The sequence below is a fragment of the Cebus imitator genome, unplaced genomic scaffold (assembly GCF_001604975.1).
Source record: "Cebus imitator isolate Cc_AM_T3 unplaced genomic scaffold, Cebus_imitator-1.0 Scaffold42, whole genome shotgun sequence".
NCBI lineage: Eukaryota > Metazoa > Chordata > Mammalia > Primates > Cebidae > Cebus > Cebus imitator.
This window is the reverse complement of record NW_016107357.1, coordinates 8,909,559-8,926,211: the sequence shown is the minus strand read 5'-3', so window position 1 is coordinate 8,926,211 and position 16,653 is coordinate 8,909,559. Positions and strand designations below refer to the sequence as shown.

General features: G+C 46.2%; 1 protein-coding gene across 1 annotated transcript in view; it reads left to right on the top strand.

Annotated features, from left to right (window-relative positions):
* Positions 1–16,653, top strand: part of PARP1 (poly(ADP-ribose) polymerase 1) — a 49,624-nt gene that overhangs the window by 23,702 nt on the left and 9,269 nt on the right. Inside the window, exons 8-15 of the mRNA XM_017526441.2 lie at positions 2,367–2,511; positions 4,356–4,496; positions 5,397–5,639; positions 5,916–5,984; positions 6,247–6,379; positions 8,166–8,361; positions 11,962–12,090; positions 15,726–15,809. Coding sequence (XP_017381930.1) covers positions 2,367–2,511; positions 4,356–4,496; positions 5,397–5,639; positions 5,916–5,984; positions 6,247–6,379; positions 8,166–8,361; positions 11,962–12,090; positions 15,726–15,809 — 1,140 coding nt within the window. The remainder of the gene's footprint in view (positions 1–2,366; positions 2,512–4,355; positions 4,497–5,396; positions 5,640–5,915; positions 5,985–6,246; positions 6,380–8,165; positions 8,362–11,961; positions 12,091–15,725; positions 15,810–16,653) is intronic.

Genomic DNA, 16,653 nt, shown 5'->3' with positions numbered 1-16,653 from the left:
CTCACCGCAACCTCCGTCTCCTGGGTTCAGGCAGTTTTCCTGCCTCAGCCTCCTGAGTAGCTGGGATTACAGGCACATGCCACCATGCCCAGCTAATTTTTTGTATTTTTAGTAGAAACGGGGTTTCACCATGTTGACCAGGATGGTCTCGATCTCTTGACCTCGTGATCCACCCGCCTCGGCCTCCCAAAATGCTGGGATTACAGGCTTGAGCCACCGTGCCCGGCCTTTTCAAGGACATTTCATTGCCTTAATGGTAGGAGGAGAATCATCCAGAGTTGACATATCTCCCAGTATTGCACATTCTCTCTTTTTTTAATGGAACTGCTTATGGAATTCTCAGTGCAAAATACCTCCATGGGGAGCCTCCTTTGGAGCCATGCTGGTGGGGTTCTGGCAGTATCTTTGTGAGTCTGGCTGCTCTGAAGACCTCGCCTGTGCCCCCTCAGATTCAGCAGGATGAAGGCCCAGCAGCCTGGGTAGGTGCAGAGCTCTGCCACTCACGAAGCTGATTCCATCTCTGTGCCTGCTCCTGGGTGCAGTACTTGGAACAGCAGCGTACAGTACATGCTCAGGAATTGTTACCCGAATAACAATTGGCACCACCCACTCTACACCTAGATCTGAACTCCATTTCCACCGACCCCTGGCTCACTTGTTTACTGCCATGACTGCATCCCTTCTAGTGTTCTCTCTATGCCTTTACTTGAGTGATTCCTCTAAAATAAATCTGATCTTATCACTTCCCCCACCCTTAAAATCTTATACTGATTCCCCAATTTTTCTGAATATGCAAATCTTACAGACCCTTACGTGATACTTGCATTTCTTTTACTGTCTTTGATGGGGAAATCGTAAGATGGCAATAAGCAATATGCGAGCCCTTGTGTTTTATGTATCGATTACAGAACATCTGTACATTTGTAAAGGGTATGTGCATGCGCGAGGCAAGTTTTCAGCCTGGCAGTACTTGCTGCTCATGCAGCGAGGCTGTTGTCCCCCGGCACTTGGCCCACAGAATCAAGGCCAGCTCCCTAGCTTGTCCTCAGCCCTGCAGCCTCTTTTTGCCACCCTCCTCCACCTCCTCACATACCACTCTCCTCACCCACTGCCAGTGTTGCTCATTCTTTTTTTTTAGTTGAGGCATTAAAGCAGAACTCATTCTTTTTAGGAGTACCTAGCAATAGGACAGTTAGCCAGGGTGCCCCACATCCCACCAGGTGGTACTCGGATGGCTGTGCTTAGGCAGTCTTCTGTGTCTTCAGTTCCCGTCAGGCTTAGCAGGCCACTGTCTCCAAGTACATGCTACCATTCCCTGTTTTACATCACCTTAGCACGCCTCTGGCATAGCTTAGCTCCTGTGTTAAAGTTCACCTTTATAGACTGGGCGCAGTGGCTTATGCCTGTAATCCCAGCACTTTTGGAGGCTGAAGTGGGTGGATCACCTGAGATCAGGAGTTTGAGACCAGCCGCCTGGCCAACATGGTGAAACCCTATCTCTTAAAAAAAAAAAAGGTTCTGGTTCATACAGCTGACTCTCAGTCATGAATGAGATACTTTCTCAAGGGCATAAACTGTCTTTTTAACCAAACCGTAATTAGTAGCACATATTAGCGTGGTCAGTATGTGTTGGAAGGAATCTGTGACCTCTCATATCCAGCTGGCACCCTGAATGTGGGCACAGCTGGGAAGGGCAGTTTCCTGATTAGATGAAGACCTGGATCTTTCCCTGAGCCTCATGTATTTGATATTTGAGTGACCATTTAGAGCAAGGCCCCTTGTAAATCGCTTGGAGTGAAGATTGAACTGTTCTGATGGAAGAATATGTAGTGAATACTGTAGGGCTCTCTGCATTCATTTTCCCTTCTTCTAAAAAGTGAAGGGAATACTGTGATTTCCTTTTGGGTAATAATCTCCCAGTGCATATAGTGTTGGGGGTTTTGGAGTTCTGGAGTAGGTGTGTGACTCCACAAAGCCCTATTAACTCTTGAAGGGAACAACTCAAGAAGGAGGCCAGGTAGGCTGTATTCACACAGCAGTTCCAGGGGTGGTTCCATGGCCAAATTGTCCACTGATTTGTTTTTAAGGGAAAGATTTTTCTCTTAAAGCAGCCATAATACCAGCCCTACTATAAATGTAAAAATACCAGAAATAAGTACTATAGCCCCAGTAGTACAGTTTTTCATCCTAGAGGCCCCACATTTTTCTATTGTTTGTTGTAAGAAAAAAAAACTAAAAAGAAAACTCTTTATTGTAAGAAGTAAAAAAGAGATGATTTAATTTGGACAAGCCAAATCCTTTTTGGCCTATGGGATGGTTGCTTCAAAGGAGAGCTGGCTTCTTAACTAAAACTTAATATTTTTTAGGAATTCCGAGAAATCTCTTACCTCAAGAAATTGAAGGTTAAAAAGCAGAACCGTATATTCCCTCCAGAAACCAGCACCCCAGTGGCTGCTGCACCTCTGCCCTCTACAGCCTTGAAGCCTGCTGCCGTGAACTCTGCTCCAGCAGGTACAGCACATGGGGCCCCAGTCTTAGAGCTGCTTTGCAGGAATCTTTTGTCCACTACTTGGTGGTGGTATGGAGCTGGTAAGAAAGTATCCTTCAGGGATCTCTCTTTGCTGACCCCACCGTGGGGAAGCCTTGCCCTGCAGGGGATAGGCCTCTTCCTTTGACTTGTTACATGCCCAACCACAGCAAGGCAGGAGGCTATTAAGAATATAACATCGGCTGGGAACAGTGACTCACACCTGTAATCCCAGCATTTTGGGAGGCCAAGGCAAAAGAATTGCTTGACGCCGGGAGTTCGAGACTAGCCTGGGCAATGTAGCGAGACCCCATCTCTACAAAAAATTTAAAAATTATCCAGGTGTAGCAGCTTGTGCCTTTAGCTCTAACTATTCAAGGAGGCTGAGGCAGAGAATTCCTTGAGCCTGGGAGGTCAAGGCTGCAGTGAGCTGTGATTGCACCATTGCACTCCAGCCTGGACACTGGATCTCTAAAAATAAAATGAACATCTCTGAAAATAAAATAAGCATGGTAAGAGCAAACGACTCTTATTCTGGGTGCTAGGAGAGGCACTCCTAAGAAAGGCTAGGTCGACAGCCTTACCTGGAGTAGCACGCAGGGTCTCCTTCCTGACTAAACTGCAGAGCAGCGTGCCAGGCCCCACTCTTTAGGCCACCCCGTGTGCCTGCCAGTCATCCCGGCCCTGGTGTGATGCTCGAGTCTCTGTTGTATGCAGAGGCAGTTACGCCCCAAGCCAACCAAGACAGTGAGAGCAATATGTTTTTTTTTGGCAGGAGAAGTGACCTGCTGCCTATTTACTTAGCGACACATTGCATGGTCTAATGATGAAGGTCACAGTTTGGTGGGTGGAGGATGAGGGTTCCGTCCTTGAGCCTAAACCTGTTGTTGACCTCTGTTTCATATTCTGAGAGGGACCAGTGGTCACTGCAGTGTATGTGTGGGTGGTCATCCCAAGTCCGCTGTGCTGCTGGCAGCCTTGGGTCCAGGTGGCCATGTGAAGGGCTAGGTGGGGGCTGGCGTTCTGACCCCTCCTTGGAGGGCTTCCTCCTCCACTTTCCCCTGACTTGCAGTTCAGCACAGATCAACAATTTTGTTCTCTGGAGACCACACCAGTTTAAACTAAACTGTCGGTGTTTCCTAGTTGTTTGCCTTTACAGGGAAGGCAGGAAGGATTTTTCCTTGCAGCATGTCCAGTTCTGGAAATGTGTCACCAGCACTGTGTTATTTGCTGTGAACAGAAGGCACACCTCTGTCTAGGCCTTTCTGGCCTGGGTCAGTGCACACCTTGCTGCTGCTTTTCACCTAGAATTGGTTAGCTCAGCTTAGTGTGATTGTGCTGGCCACTGCTTTGAGGGGCTATCATGGACATGTCTCATTTTTAAAACGGGGTTAATTAATAAGAATTGCAATTTGTTTGGGAGGTTAACAATTTGTTTGGGTTCATGTGGAAGAACCCCCAATTCCTTCTGTTACCCTCTTCCCATCCCACTCAAGCCTCCTGGTCCCTCGTCCACAGATGCAGCCTTCCTGGCCTGCCCATGAAGCTGACCTTGGGTAACCCCCAGCTGTGTGGTTCATGCCAGCAAGGCTGGCCTGGCCATGGAGTGGCATTTTGTGGCTTGCACCCTGCCCAGTCCTTTCTGTGTCAAGGGACATCTGTAGGTGCTCAGATGGCAGCTTGCTGTCCCATCCTGTTTTCTTCCAAGCAGATTTTCATAGGCTTCCTCAGGAGCTCGCTGCTTGGCTCACCTGCTTCTCCACCTCCCCTTCCTGGGGAGCAGCATCAGAGTTGGCCTTGCTGAATGATTCTGTCCTTTCATCCCCAGGTAAGCCATTATCCAACATGAAGATCCTGACTCTCGGGAAGCTGTCTCGGAACAAGGATGACGTGAAGGCCATGATCGAGAAGCTCGGGGGGAAGCTGACGGGGACGGCCAACAAGGCTTCCCTGTGCATCAGCACCAAAAGTGAGTTAAATCTTAATTTGTGCCACAGGGATAATGCTTCTGTGTCTTATGATTGTGATGTCGGTTCAGTGAGGAAGAGTCAAACACCGCGCTCAAAAACTGGATCTTACTATCATCACTCTGGTTCTTTATGAAGGGAAACCAGTATTTGCTCTGGGTGTTGCTGCTGTGTACTATAGATTCACATGTGTTGCATGTTCTCAAGTAAAGACTTTAAGCTACTCCAGGGTGAGTCTCCCTAATTCCAAAATCCAAACAAATTGCCTCAAAATTGAAAACTTTTTGAGTGCCAACATGTTGCTCAAAGGAAATGCTCATCGGAGCATTTTAGGTTTCACAGTTTTGGATTAGGGATGCTCAGTCAGTAAATACAAAACAAGTATTTTAAAGTCTGAAAAGTTTCCTGTCTCAAGCATCTTGGATAAGGGAAACTGCCCAACCTGTGTTCTCATCACTTTGCACTGCTCTGCAAGATGTGTGTAGATCACTACCAAAATAAGAGTTCACAGCTCAAGAGTGTTTGGAAAAGGTAGGGTGAAACAAAGGTAAACAGGTTTATCATGCTGGTTACCGTGGCAGATCTTCAGGAACCAGAGAAGTAGAATACAGGATTTCCCATACGTATTTGACATCCGTGTGTTTTTTCTGTGGAGTGTCTTATTAACATTGTGCTGTACAGTGGTTTGGAGAAGGCTGTCCTGGCTCATCATATCTTAGAAAAAGGGGAATGTTGCTGATCAAGATGATCATTAGAATGAAAAACACTCTTGGGAGCATTAGACTTGGTAGCAAGGGAGAGCAGGGTTTGGAAGTAAACAGTAAATATAACTGGTAATTTGAGAGTTCAGCTTTGTTTTAAACTTATGTTTAGTTTGGTTTTTTTCCTTGCAATTTGAACAGAGGAGGTGGAAAAGATGAATAAGAAGATGGAGGAAGTGAAGGAAGCCAACGTCCGAGTTGTGTCTGAGGACTTCCTCCAGGACGTCTCCGCTTCTACCAAGAGCCTTCAGGAGTTGTTCTCAGTCCACATCTTGTCCCCCTGGGGGGCAGAGGTGAAGGCAGAGCCTGTTGAAGTTGTGGCCCCAAAAGGGAAGTCAGGAGCTCCACTCTCCAAAAAAAGCAAGGGCCAGGTCAAGGAGGAAGGTGAGAGCCCCGAGCTGCCCCCTCCAGGGACGTTGGTGGCCAGGTCAACTTGCAAGGAACCCTTCCCTTTGTGTCCCTGACATGGCCTGTTGAGTGCTGCAGAGTAGGACACAGAATGGCAGGCGCCTTCGGGTGGCAGGCGCCTTCGAGTGGTGGGAGGAGTGTGCAGGTGCCAAGTTGACAGATGATGTGAATAATAACAATTCATTTGCCTTCCACCTTCCCCTTTGTAGATATGTTTAACTTCATGTTTACATTTCTCTCTTCCCTTCCAAGGTATTAACAAGTCTGAAAAGAGAATGAAATTAACTCTTAAAGGAGGAGCAGCTGTGGATCCTGATTCTGGTAAGCAAGGAGAATCGCCAGCTGACTAGAAGTACACGTCCAAATGCCTGCAGCACACCTGGGGCAGTGTGGTCATGCCTTTGCCTTCAGGCCTCCTTCACCAGCGTCCCTAGTCTTGAGAACACACGCTGGTGGGCAACCTCTCAAAGGTGGTGTTAGTGTATCCAAGAGTTGTGAACCTCAGGCCTATAGACCCCTTCTCCCCGAGAGCACTGGCCCCTCAAGGGGAGAGAAAACTGTAGATGCTTTGCCTCTGGGACAGGTCTGGAACACTCTGCACATGTCCTGGAGAAAGGTGGGAAGGTCTTCAGTGCCACCCTCGGCCTGGTGGACATCGTTAAAGGAACCAACTCCTATTACAAGCTGCAGCTTCTAGAGGATGACAAGGAAAGCAGGTGAGTTCTGTAGATGAAGTCTAGTTTTAGAGAGATAGCTGTGCCATCAGCCTTGTGAAACCCAGGCTCAATGCCTGGGGAATGAAATCTAATCACAGAAAACAAAAACAAATCATAAGTCCTTTGGTTAAAGGGGAGAAAGAAGCCACTTACTCACCAGTGGTGTTGCTGTTCTTGTACAGTTGTCCCGAGGTACGGTTTCATGTATTCTCCCAGCTGGGCTTTCTTTTGTTGTTTTTCACTATTTCTTTTGTCTTTTGAAACAGTTTCACTCTGTTTCTCAGGCTGGAGTCACAGCTCACTGCAGCCTTGACCTCTTGGGCTCAAGCAGGCCTCCCACCTCAGCATCGGGAGCAGCTGGGACTTAGAGGTGCATACCACCATGCCTTATTTTTTGTGGAGACAGGGGTCTCGCTGTGTTGCCAGGCTGGTCTCAAACTCTTAGACTCCAGTGATCCTCCTGCCTCAGTCTCCCAAAGTGCTGGAATATAGGCATGAGCCACTGCACCCAGCCCCAACGGGCTTTTCTTTCAGCTGCTTGAATCAAGATTTTCTGATTTGACATATGTTTTAAAACTTTGAAACAAATAAAGCTTGGCAAACGCTGGACTTAGTCTTTAATGTTCAAACTCCCTAGTAACTAAAGAGGTTTTGGTTTGCCTTTTTTTTTTTTTTAACATGGTGAAACAGGCAAGGATGGATTCTAGATTGTGGGGTTAGAGCAGCTGGGAAGTGGTGATGGGGGTGCTGGCGTTTTTCCTTGCGTTTCTAGGCAGAGTGGTCCTTATCTAGTGAGTTCATCGCCCCTCAGTACAGCCAACACAGAACAAGATTTATATGTCAGTGGAAAGGCATATGGAAGGAACTCTCACTAAATTCTAATGTTGATTGTGGATGCGGACATTTTTCTGGTGGCGTAGATTTGCTGGTGTTAAGTGAAAGGGTAGTGTGGGCTGTTAGGGTCAGAAAAAATTTTCAACATAGATCAAGGTAGTGCTTCCCAAATATTTTCACAGGAAAAACCAAGCCCAGAGAATGAATTTTTATACCCCTGTCCAGTAGCCCAGAAAGTGGCCAGGGAGTCCCAAATTTTCTTTGAAGTCTCTAGTTCTGTCTTTAAAATGTACACAAATCTTGTATGTGGGTTTATGATATATCTGTATTTATTGTGAAATGAAAATTAATTTTTGCATTATTGAGTTAACGAAAAATTAGCTCATCTGAAGCTGAGCAGCACAGCAGCTGGCTGTATGTGATGTGTGCCCTCAGTTGAGATGGAATTTGAACATGACAGCCTGCATCTCTAGGTGACCGGGCCTGAGAAGCCATTGCTACTGCCTCCCTCATTTCATCGCGTCTTGGCCTCTGATCTGAGTCGAAAGTTTATTATTTTTAGGGTACAGCATTATGGGTTGTCTCCTTGAATACATGACTTCCAAATAGTACTTTCTGTATTTCTTTAGGGAGAGGAGTGGAATCGTTTTTACGGAAAAGGCTACAGACTCCAGGATTCACTCCTCGGGCTTGGCTCCCAGAACCAAGTTTAACCTATTCTTTGGCATTTTTTATAGTCCATTTGCCAATATGATTTGAAAGTTTAATGAGAGGTAAAATAAAGACCCTTTATTGTTATAGCTATTCCTTTTGTTCTGTGTTAGTCATCATCCTTTTGGGGTGCGTAAAATTCTTCCCCACTTGAATGGAATGACAGGAAAGGGAAACTCCTCCTGAAATGGGACAGCTGACCCACACGTGTATCTGATTGACACCCTCTTTCCCACCACAGGTATTGGATATTTAGGTCCTGGGGCCGTGTGGGCACGGTGATCGGTAGCAACAAACTGGAAGAGATGCCATCCAAGGAGGATGCCATCGAGCACTTCATGAAATTATATGAAGAAAAAACTGGGAATGCTTGGCACTCCAAAAATTTCACAAAGTATCCCAAAAAGTTCTACCCCCTGGAGATTGACTATGGCCAGGTAACTATGTAATGCCCTTACACTGTCTGCTTCTAGGAAAACGAAGGGACACCTTATTCTTGAAAATCCACATCATGGATTAGATGACATCATAGTGAATATACTACCAAATGTTGAAAGGAGAATACCAGTCCTTCCCAAATCCTCCCCCAAAAATGGACCAAAATGCTTCCCAGCTCATTGCATGAGGGCCAGTACCACCCTGATACTAGAGTCAAAGCAGCACAGGAGAACTACAGAGCAGTTTCCTGTGAACAGAGATGCAGAGCCCCCTGACAAAATCCTAACACACCGAATCCAGCAGCATAGAAGGATCTATATACCACTCCCAAGTGGGATTTATCCCAGGAATGTAAGGTTGGTTCAACATTTAAAAATTAATGTGGTTCACGCCTATAATCCCAGTACTTTGGGAGGCCACGGCAGGTGGATCACCTGAGGTTAGGACTTTGGGACCAACCTGGCCAACATGGCGAAACCATCTCTACTAAAAATACAAAATGAGCTGGGCATGGTGGCACACGCCTGTAATCCCAGCTACTGGGGAGGCTGAGACAGGAGAATCACTTGAACTCGGGAGGTGGAGGTTGCGGTGAGCTGAGAGCATGCCATTGCACTCCAGCCTGGACAACATGAGTGAAAACTCAAAAATGTAAAAGGTTAAAAATCAATGTAATATATGAATAGAAGGAAGGACAAAAACCACACGATCATCTCAATAGATGGCAAAAAAGCATTTAATATGGTCAGCACCTTGAAGTATGAGATAGAGCTTCAATGAGATTGGTGGTAGCATCTTTGTGATGTCAAGTAGGAAGTCTTTCCAGTTACTCCTGAAACAATAGGGTATAATTGACAGACTCCAGATAAGTCTTTTTGTGGAACCCATGGTCACCATTGATCATGTGACCTGGTCTGTCATGACGGAATTACAGTAACTTGACCTGCTCTGCTAGGTCACACTTTATTAGTCACAAATTATTTCCTAGTGAAATCTCTATCTGTAGTTTTGGGAGTCTCCTCACATCTGTTAGCACACAGCATTCCTTTGTCTATTGGTTGACATTTTTAACTTTTCTTTTTTGTCTTTTTTCTTTGCAAAATGCTTGCCTTTTTAAAAATTAGAATTTATCGCTTTTTTAATCAGGGAAAAGAAAACACATTTATTTTACAAAAAGAGAGATTTGTAGGTAGGTATTTTAATTCTAAATCTTTGAGGCCTAGCATGTCGCAGAGAGGGAATTATTTAGTTTACAGAGGGTTTCGTGAACTCTCCATATTAAAAATAGGATTCACTTCTTGCATATATAATAATGAGGCTGAGGCAGTAGACTCATTCAGAATAGATTTGGTCAGATCGGTAGCGCCCTCTATGGAGTTAAATACTTGTTTTTAAAAGTTTGAGAAATAATAATACTAAGGCACAAAAAACTAAGATTGCCCAGAATTAACCAGTTAAAGTAATAGTAGATATCTTTTTCACTCTGCTTTCACTGCATATGTACCTTTTCCACCACCATATGTACCATGTTGCAACTGTCTTCTTTTTGCTTTAATGTACCAGGAGCATTGCTTCCTGTCTTCTAGAGCAGTGCTATCCAACAGAATTAGAATTCAAGCCATGTCAGTACATTTAAAGTTTTTCATAGCCATGTTTTAAAAAGCAAGAAGCCAATGAAATTAATCTTGATATTATTTAAACCCGTATATCCAAAATTTTCTCGTTTCAACACTTGGTCAATACCAACAAAATTATTAATGAGAAAATTTCCCTTTTGATTGTTTCTATACTAAGTCTTTGAAATCTGGTGTATATTTTGGACCTATAGCACACCTCAGTTTGGCCAGTGGCTACTGTATTGGCCACTGGCTGCACCAGTCCCCAGCATTACTTAATTCAATGCACAGCTGCATTGAATCCCATCCTGTGTATGGGCTAGAATTCAGAGTTGACTAGAACAGCTTCCTGCCTCCTGTTAGTCATTTAGATTAATTCTGGGCATTTGCTGTAATGATGCTGACATACATAAAAATATTTGTATGCCTCTGTAATAATTATCTACTCTACAAGTAGAGTAGTTACTGGGTCATAAGTTATATGCACTTAAATAAGGGTTTTGGACAAATAGATACTTTGCCTTCCAATGAAGTTACACCCAGAAGATAACAAAGTACATTTAAAACTCAGTGTTTCGGGCTGGGCAAGGTGGATCACGAGGTCAAGAGATCAAGACCATCCTGGTCAACATGGTGAAACCTTGTCTCTAATAAAATGCAAAAAGTTAGTTGGGCATGGTGGCACGTGCCTGTAATCCCAGCTACTCAGGTGGCTGAGGCAGGAGAATTGCCTGAACCCAGGGGGTGGAGGTTGTGGTGAGCTGAGATCGCTCCATTCCACTCCAGCCTGGGTAACAAGAGCGAAACTCCGTCTCAGAAAAAAAAAAAAAAAAAACAACTCAGTAATTCAATCTGAGAGTAGGTTTGTGAAGGTGACAGCAGCAGCCATGAACAATAACAGCACAAGTTAGTTCTGCGGCTTGGATAAGCCAGTCTGATTCCAGATTCAAAGCCCAACACTAGTTCCTTTCACTCCAAATACCAAACTCCATTTTAGTTGCTAGGAACACTGTGCCCGATAGAGCATAGTCTATACCCTCACATAGTTCAAGTCTAAAGAGTTAATGCAGTTTCAGTACAGTGTGATCACAATGTAACCTGGGTTCTTCAGTCAGTGGGGATGGAGTCTCAATAGTTTATTAGGCAGTGCAATCCCAGGGAGGAGAGGAGAGTGTGGCAGGAAGAGGATGGACAGTTAAGCTACAACGCACTTTTACACTGTCAAGCTGGCTGGCAGCACGTGGGACTAGTTGCTTGGTCCTTTGGGAATTTAGAGAAGGCCATATAAACTTAGTCTTGCAACTGACCCTTGTGTGAGGAAGTGTAAGAGAAAGGAGGAAGAATTTGTCCATCAGTGCCATGTCCCATTGCTCTAAGGCTTGCCTTCACAGCTGCCAGCACTTCTACGTTGGGCATGAGTGGGCACTAGGCAGGTTCCCAGGAAAGGGACCAGCAGCCCCAGGGTGGGTCAGCCCATGCAGATGGTGCAGTGGCAGCTAGAATAAGAATATGGAGCAGCCAAGATGGGGCCTCACAGGAGGAGTCTGACCCACGTGCAGTGTGAGGCACAGTCATCCGGCCACTGTTTTCTACACCTTTTGATTAGCACTCAGCTTTTTTTGCTGGTGGCACTCTAACCTGTGTCCTTCGTCTGCAGCCCAGCCCCACAGACACAGATACTACCTTGCTTGAGTCATTTTATTATACTCATGACTGTGTGGGTGAGGAATGTGGGCAAAACTCATTAGATAATTCTGTCCCATGTGGCTTCTACTGAGGTCACTCAGTGGTATCCAGCTGGTTGGCTTGGTTGTTCTGGAGGGGCCAAGATGACTTCCTTCATATGTGTGGCGCATTGGTGGGGGTAACTGAAAAGTTGGTCTCAGTTGGGCTGTGCGCTGTCTCTCCATGTTGTCGCTGGAACTCTCTGGACCTCTCCTTTTCTTGATTTGGGTCTCTTATTGATGTTCTTTTTTTCTGAAGGATGAAGAGGCAGTGAAGAAGCTAACAGTAAATCCTGGCACCAAGTCCAAACTCCCCAAGCCAGTCCAGGACCTCATCAAGATGATCTTTGATGTGGAAAGCATGAAGAAAGCCATGGTGGAGTATGAGGTTATTGCACTTTATCGTTTTATCTGTGAGCATTCGCTATGGATGAATATTTGTTGAGCTGGCGAAGAGTTCTCTGCCTGTTCTTGTTTCTGTTTCAAAAACAGAATACTTTGGCTATCAGCTTCTCATACCTGTCCTTTAATCTTAAATTGTATGAGTGCTGGGGCCTGGCGTGCTTGCCCTTTTGCAGAGGGTAATTTGATTTGCTGTGAAGCAGGTGGTGTGTTGGAGAGGCTGTTCCCCGATCCCCAGTCCCCTTTGTAGTTTTTTTGTTTGGTTTGGTTTTTTTTTTTTTTGAGACAGAGTCTCACCATGTTGTTTCCCAAGCTGAGCACAAGCAGTCCACCCACCTCGGTCTCCCCAGATGCTAGGAATACAGGTGTGAGCCACCGTGCCTGGCCCGCCCTTTGTATTTTCCCCCTTCCTCATGCTGTGGTAGGGTGTATAACCATGCTTCTTGTGTGGCCCAACTAAACCAACCAACTGGAGTTGTCAAATTGGAAGTGCAAGACAGCCCACTTAGAGTAAAAAAAAATTGCTATGACACTTGATTCATAAAATTCATACCAGTTTTTAAGAAAAGGTTGGTAGTGGAGTAAGGGTGATGGTTGTTGGATTAGTCATGCTTCTGCCCAGGGCAGAACGGCAGAGACTGCAGGCAGAGGCTCCGCGTTTCGTATCTGTCCGCCATCTCATCTCCGCTCTTGCCGCAAAAGATTAGTACGAAAGGGCCCTTTGTTCTTGCTGCTCCTAGCATCAGAGCTCTTGAGTATTGACAGGGCCTTCAGAGCAGAGATGGTCCCACCTGGCCAGCAAACACAGAAGCTTCAGGCTGCTGTGAAAAACAAGCAGCTGCGGCACATTTGGTTATTCCCTTCATCCTGGGCTCTAGGAACCAGTGGAGGTTGAGAGTCTCAGATCAGCCTTAAGCATTCCACCCTTCTCTGTGCGGTTGCTCCCTTCACACTCATGTCCTGCTGTCTTCCCAAGTCCTTCCTTCTAGAGCCTCCTGGGCTGCCTTAGAGCAGGGAGGACGGGGTCAAAACTGGGCAGGATAAACCACTGGCAGCCTAAGCCCCAGGGGCATCAGGCCAACCCAGTATCTCCCTGCCAAGGGCTCAGCCTGGCAGGACTGTTCGCGCCTGTGCTGTTGTAGACTGGAGTGTTGGGTTACATCCTCCAATGGGTTTTTAAATGGCCAGGGCTTGTTCACTGTGCTTGTTCAAATAGCTGTGTAATCTGACTTTTGTTTAGGAGATCTAGTGTGAACAACTTATGGGTGGGCTCACTAAGAATGAGGGACAGAGGTGGAGGAAAAGGTTGACAGGTGCTAGGGTGAGGGCTCGTTTCATTATGTTTTGAAGTCCTGCACATCATTTCTAGTCTCCCACACCCTGGTCTATCTGTGATCATAGAAGTCTCGACTATTCTCAGGCCCAAGTGCTTTCCTATGAAATGTTTTTGTTATTGCTGTTGTTTGGTTTTTTTTGAGATAGAGTTTTGCTCTTGTCCCCCAGGCTGGAGTGCAATGGCACCATCTCAGCTCACTGTAACCTCCGCCTCCTGGGTTCAAGTGATTCTCCTGCCTCAGCCTCCCAAGTAGCTGGGATTACAGGCATGTGCCACCATGCCCAGCCAATTTTTTTGTATTTTTAGTAGTGACAGGGTTTCACCATTTTGGCCAGGCTGGTCTTGAACTCCTGACCTCAGGTGATCCACCTGCCTTGGCCTTCTAAAGTGCTGGGATTACAGGCATGAGCCTTAGCACCCAGCCTGAAATGAAATTTTAATGTTTTTCACTCAACAAGTAACTAGTTTAGCAGGAAGAAAAGGGGCAGGGGCCCTGCTTGCTGAAACAAACTAGAAGGCAGGTAGCTGGAAGTGTGTAGAAAGCGGGGTGCCCACTCCTGGCCTAAGCAGGAGTCCACATGGGACTAGGGTGATCATCCCCAGCGCCAGGGGCACCTGGCTCTTCCTGTGAGGAGGGCACATCCTGAGTCCAGAAGGGAATGGGGTCTGGGTGGTCAGGACACATGGCAGGGGGCAGGGGTCCAGGCTGTAGCCCTAGGGGCCGCCTCCTCGCAGCTGGGGCTCAAGGGTCCCCAGTACAAGGTGTTTCTCCTACTTCTGTCTTTCTCCCTAAACTGGGTAGCTGTGGAGCCACTGCTCCCAGCTTACTGTCCAGCGCTATGCCTGAGTTTCTTTTCCAGGAGTGAGGGTGGCCTATGTGGATGGAGCTCACCTCTTATTTTTATAGTCTGTGTCTATGTTTTGAGGGGTATACAATTAGGGAAACTAGGTCTTTTCTTTTTTTACATAAACACCAGAATTTTACAGCTTGGGGAATGTCATGCCCTTCAGAGCTCTGCCCTCACTCTGGCTATGCTGTGTTGTCAGAACTTCTTTTGGGATTCCTTCTTGAGAATTTTTTTCAGAGTTAATTGAGGGTGCATACGAAAATCACTCTGTTCTTTTATTGTACCTTGTTCTTGGCTTGAAATAAATCATCCACCTTCTTCCGCAGATGTGGCTCCGGCTACTTAATTCCTGCCAGAAATCAGATCTTCCCTTAGGGTGGAGTTTCCAGTGTTGAGGGTACAGGAAAGCATACGTGCCAGGGCTTGCGAATATGGTTAGAAGCTGTCGCTGCTGGCTCCTGGTTGGTGCCTGATGAGCCACGAGCACTTACACATCCTTTTATTTAATGTTATCACCATAGCAGTTCCATTTCTAAGATTCTTGTTCAGTTCTTTGTTCCAAGGATTGCAGGAAGTGCTGGACTTGCAAAAATGGAAAGGTGCAGTTGCAGCCCCCAGGGAACTCTGAAGAATCTATTGGAAAAGCCCTAGATATGATGTCTCAGGATATAGAGTGTGGGGCCCATTGGTACACAGGCGTCTCCACTCGGGGGCCAACCTGAACAGGCAGGGCTGCTCGCAAAATGGAGTAGGTGCCTTTTAAGGAAGGTGGCCCCGCTTAACTGATAGAAAACCAAGGCTGCAGACCTCATGCTTCTTCCACTGCAGCTTGCAGCTTCTCTTGATGTCAGTCAGTTCCCAGGAAGTGAGCAGTAGCAGTATTTGTAGGAATAAGTATATGCTTGAGGTGACTGATCTGAAAGGGACAGCATTGATTTGAATGTAAGTCCATAAGTTCAGGAGTGTGTCCTTTTAAAAATATTGTTCAACACTTGAAAACTCTTGGTCCTTTTCCAGCTGGGAACCCAGGGAGGGGTACACTTACTGCCTTAACTCTGGGACCCCAGGGAAGACTGCTGGGCAGGGGGCGGGATAGCATGACTGATGAGCCCTCATCTGCACATCGAAACTGGTTGGGAATTATGCTGTATTTTTTTCCAGACGTGCTGGGCTGTTTGAAACTGAGCATAGGGGCAGAGGAGATACGGTTGGCTAAGCTCAGTCACAAAGGAAGTGAGCAAGAATCTTCAGACAGACTCCCGTCCCTCATAGTGGGGTGGGGCTACAGACTCTGGATTTGGGTCACTGGTGTCCTCAGGAAATCCCAGGAAGCTCCTGATTGCTCCTAGAGGCTGAGGGTGGGGTGCTCGATCCAGCTCTCTTGCTATCACACTGTGCAGTATCCAGCTTTCAGAGCAAAATCCCCTGTCTCCTCAGATTGACCTGCAGAAGATGCCCTTGGGAAAGCTGAGCAAAAGGCAGATCCAGGCTGCGTACTCCATCCTCAGTGAGGTCCAGCAGGTAAGCACGGGGCTGCAAGGGGCCTCTCTGAACCCTCCCCTGGCCAACACCACCTGGGGACAGCAGGGGCAGTGTGTACTCTAAGGTTAAGGAACTGGAAGTACTGAACTGCACTTCAAAAGGGTTTAGATTTTTTTTCAGTTCAATAAATGACAAGTGCTTGCTACTTAAAAAGTTTATCACAAAACTAATGAACAGCAACATTTTCAGTTATCAGGTATGTAGTAAACTGCATATAAACTTAAAGATGTTGGTTACCCTATCTCTTAAAAGTAAAGTCATCCCTCTGTATCCTCAGGGGTTTGTTCCAGGATTCCCTTGGGTCTAACATCCTCAGAATTTTTTTTAGATGGGATTTTTCCTTTTCTTTTTCTTTTTTGAGGCAGAATCTTGGTCTGTTGTCCAGGCTGGAGTGCAGTGGCACAATCTTGGCACACTGCAGCCTCTGCCTCCTGGGTTCAAGTGATTCTTTTGCCTCAGCCTCCCAAGTAGCCGGGGTTACAGGCACGCACCACCATGCCCGCCTAAGTTTTTGTATTTTTAGTAGAGGTGGGGTTTTGCTATATTGGCCAGACTGGTCTTGAACTCCCGAGTTCAAGTGATCCACCCACCTCAGCCTCCCAAAGTTCTGGGATTACAGGCATGAGCCACCACACCCAGGCTGAGAATACTGTATTTTTTATCTAAGTTTGGTTCAATTCTCAAATGCAGAACCCACAGGTGTAGAGAGCTAACTGTATTTATTGAAAACATCTGTGTATAAATGGACCCGTACATTTCAAATCCAGATTGTTCAAGGGTCAGCTGTGCTGTGGTTTTATTTTGTGTGTCCTTAACAATTAGG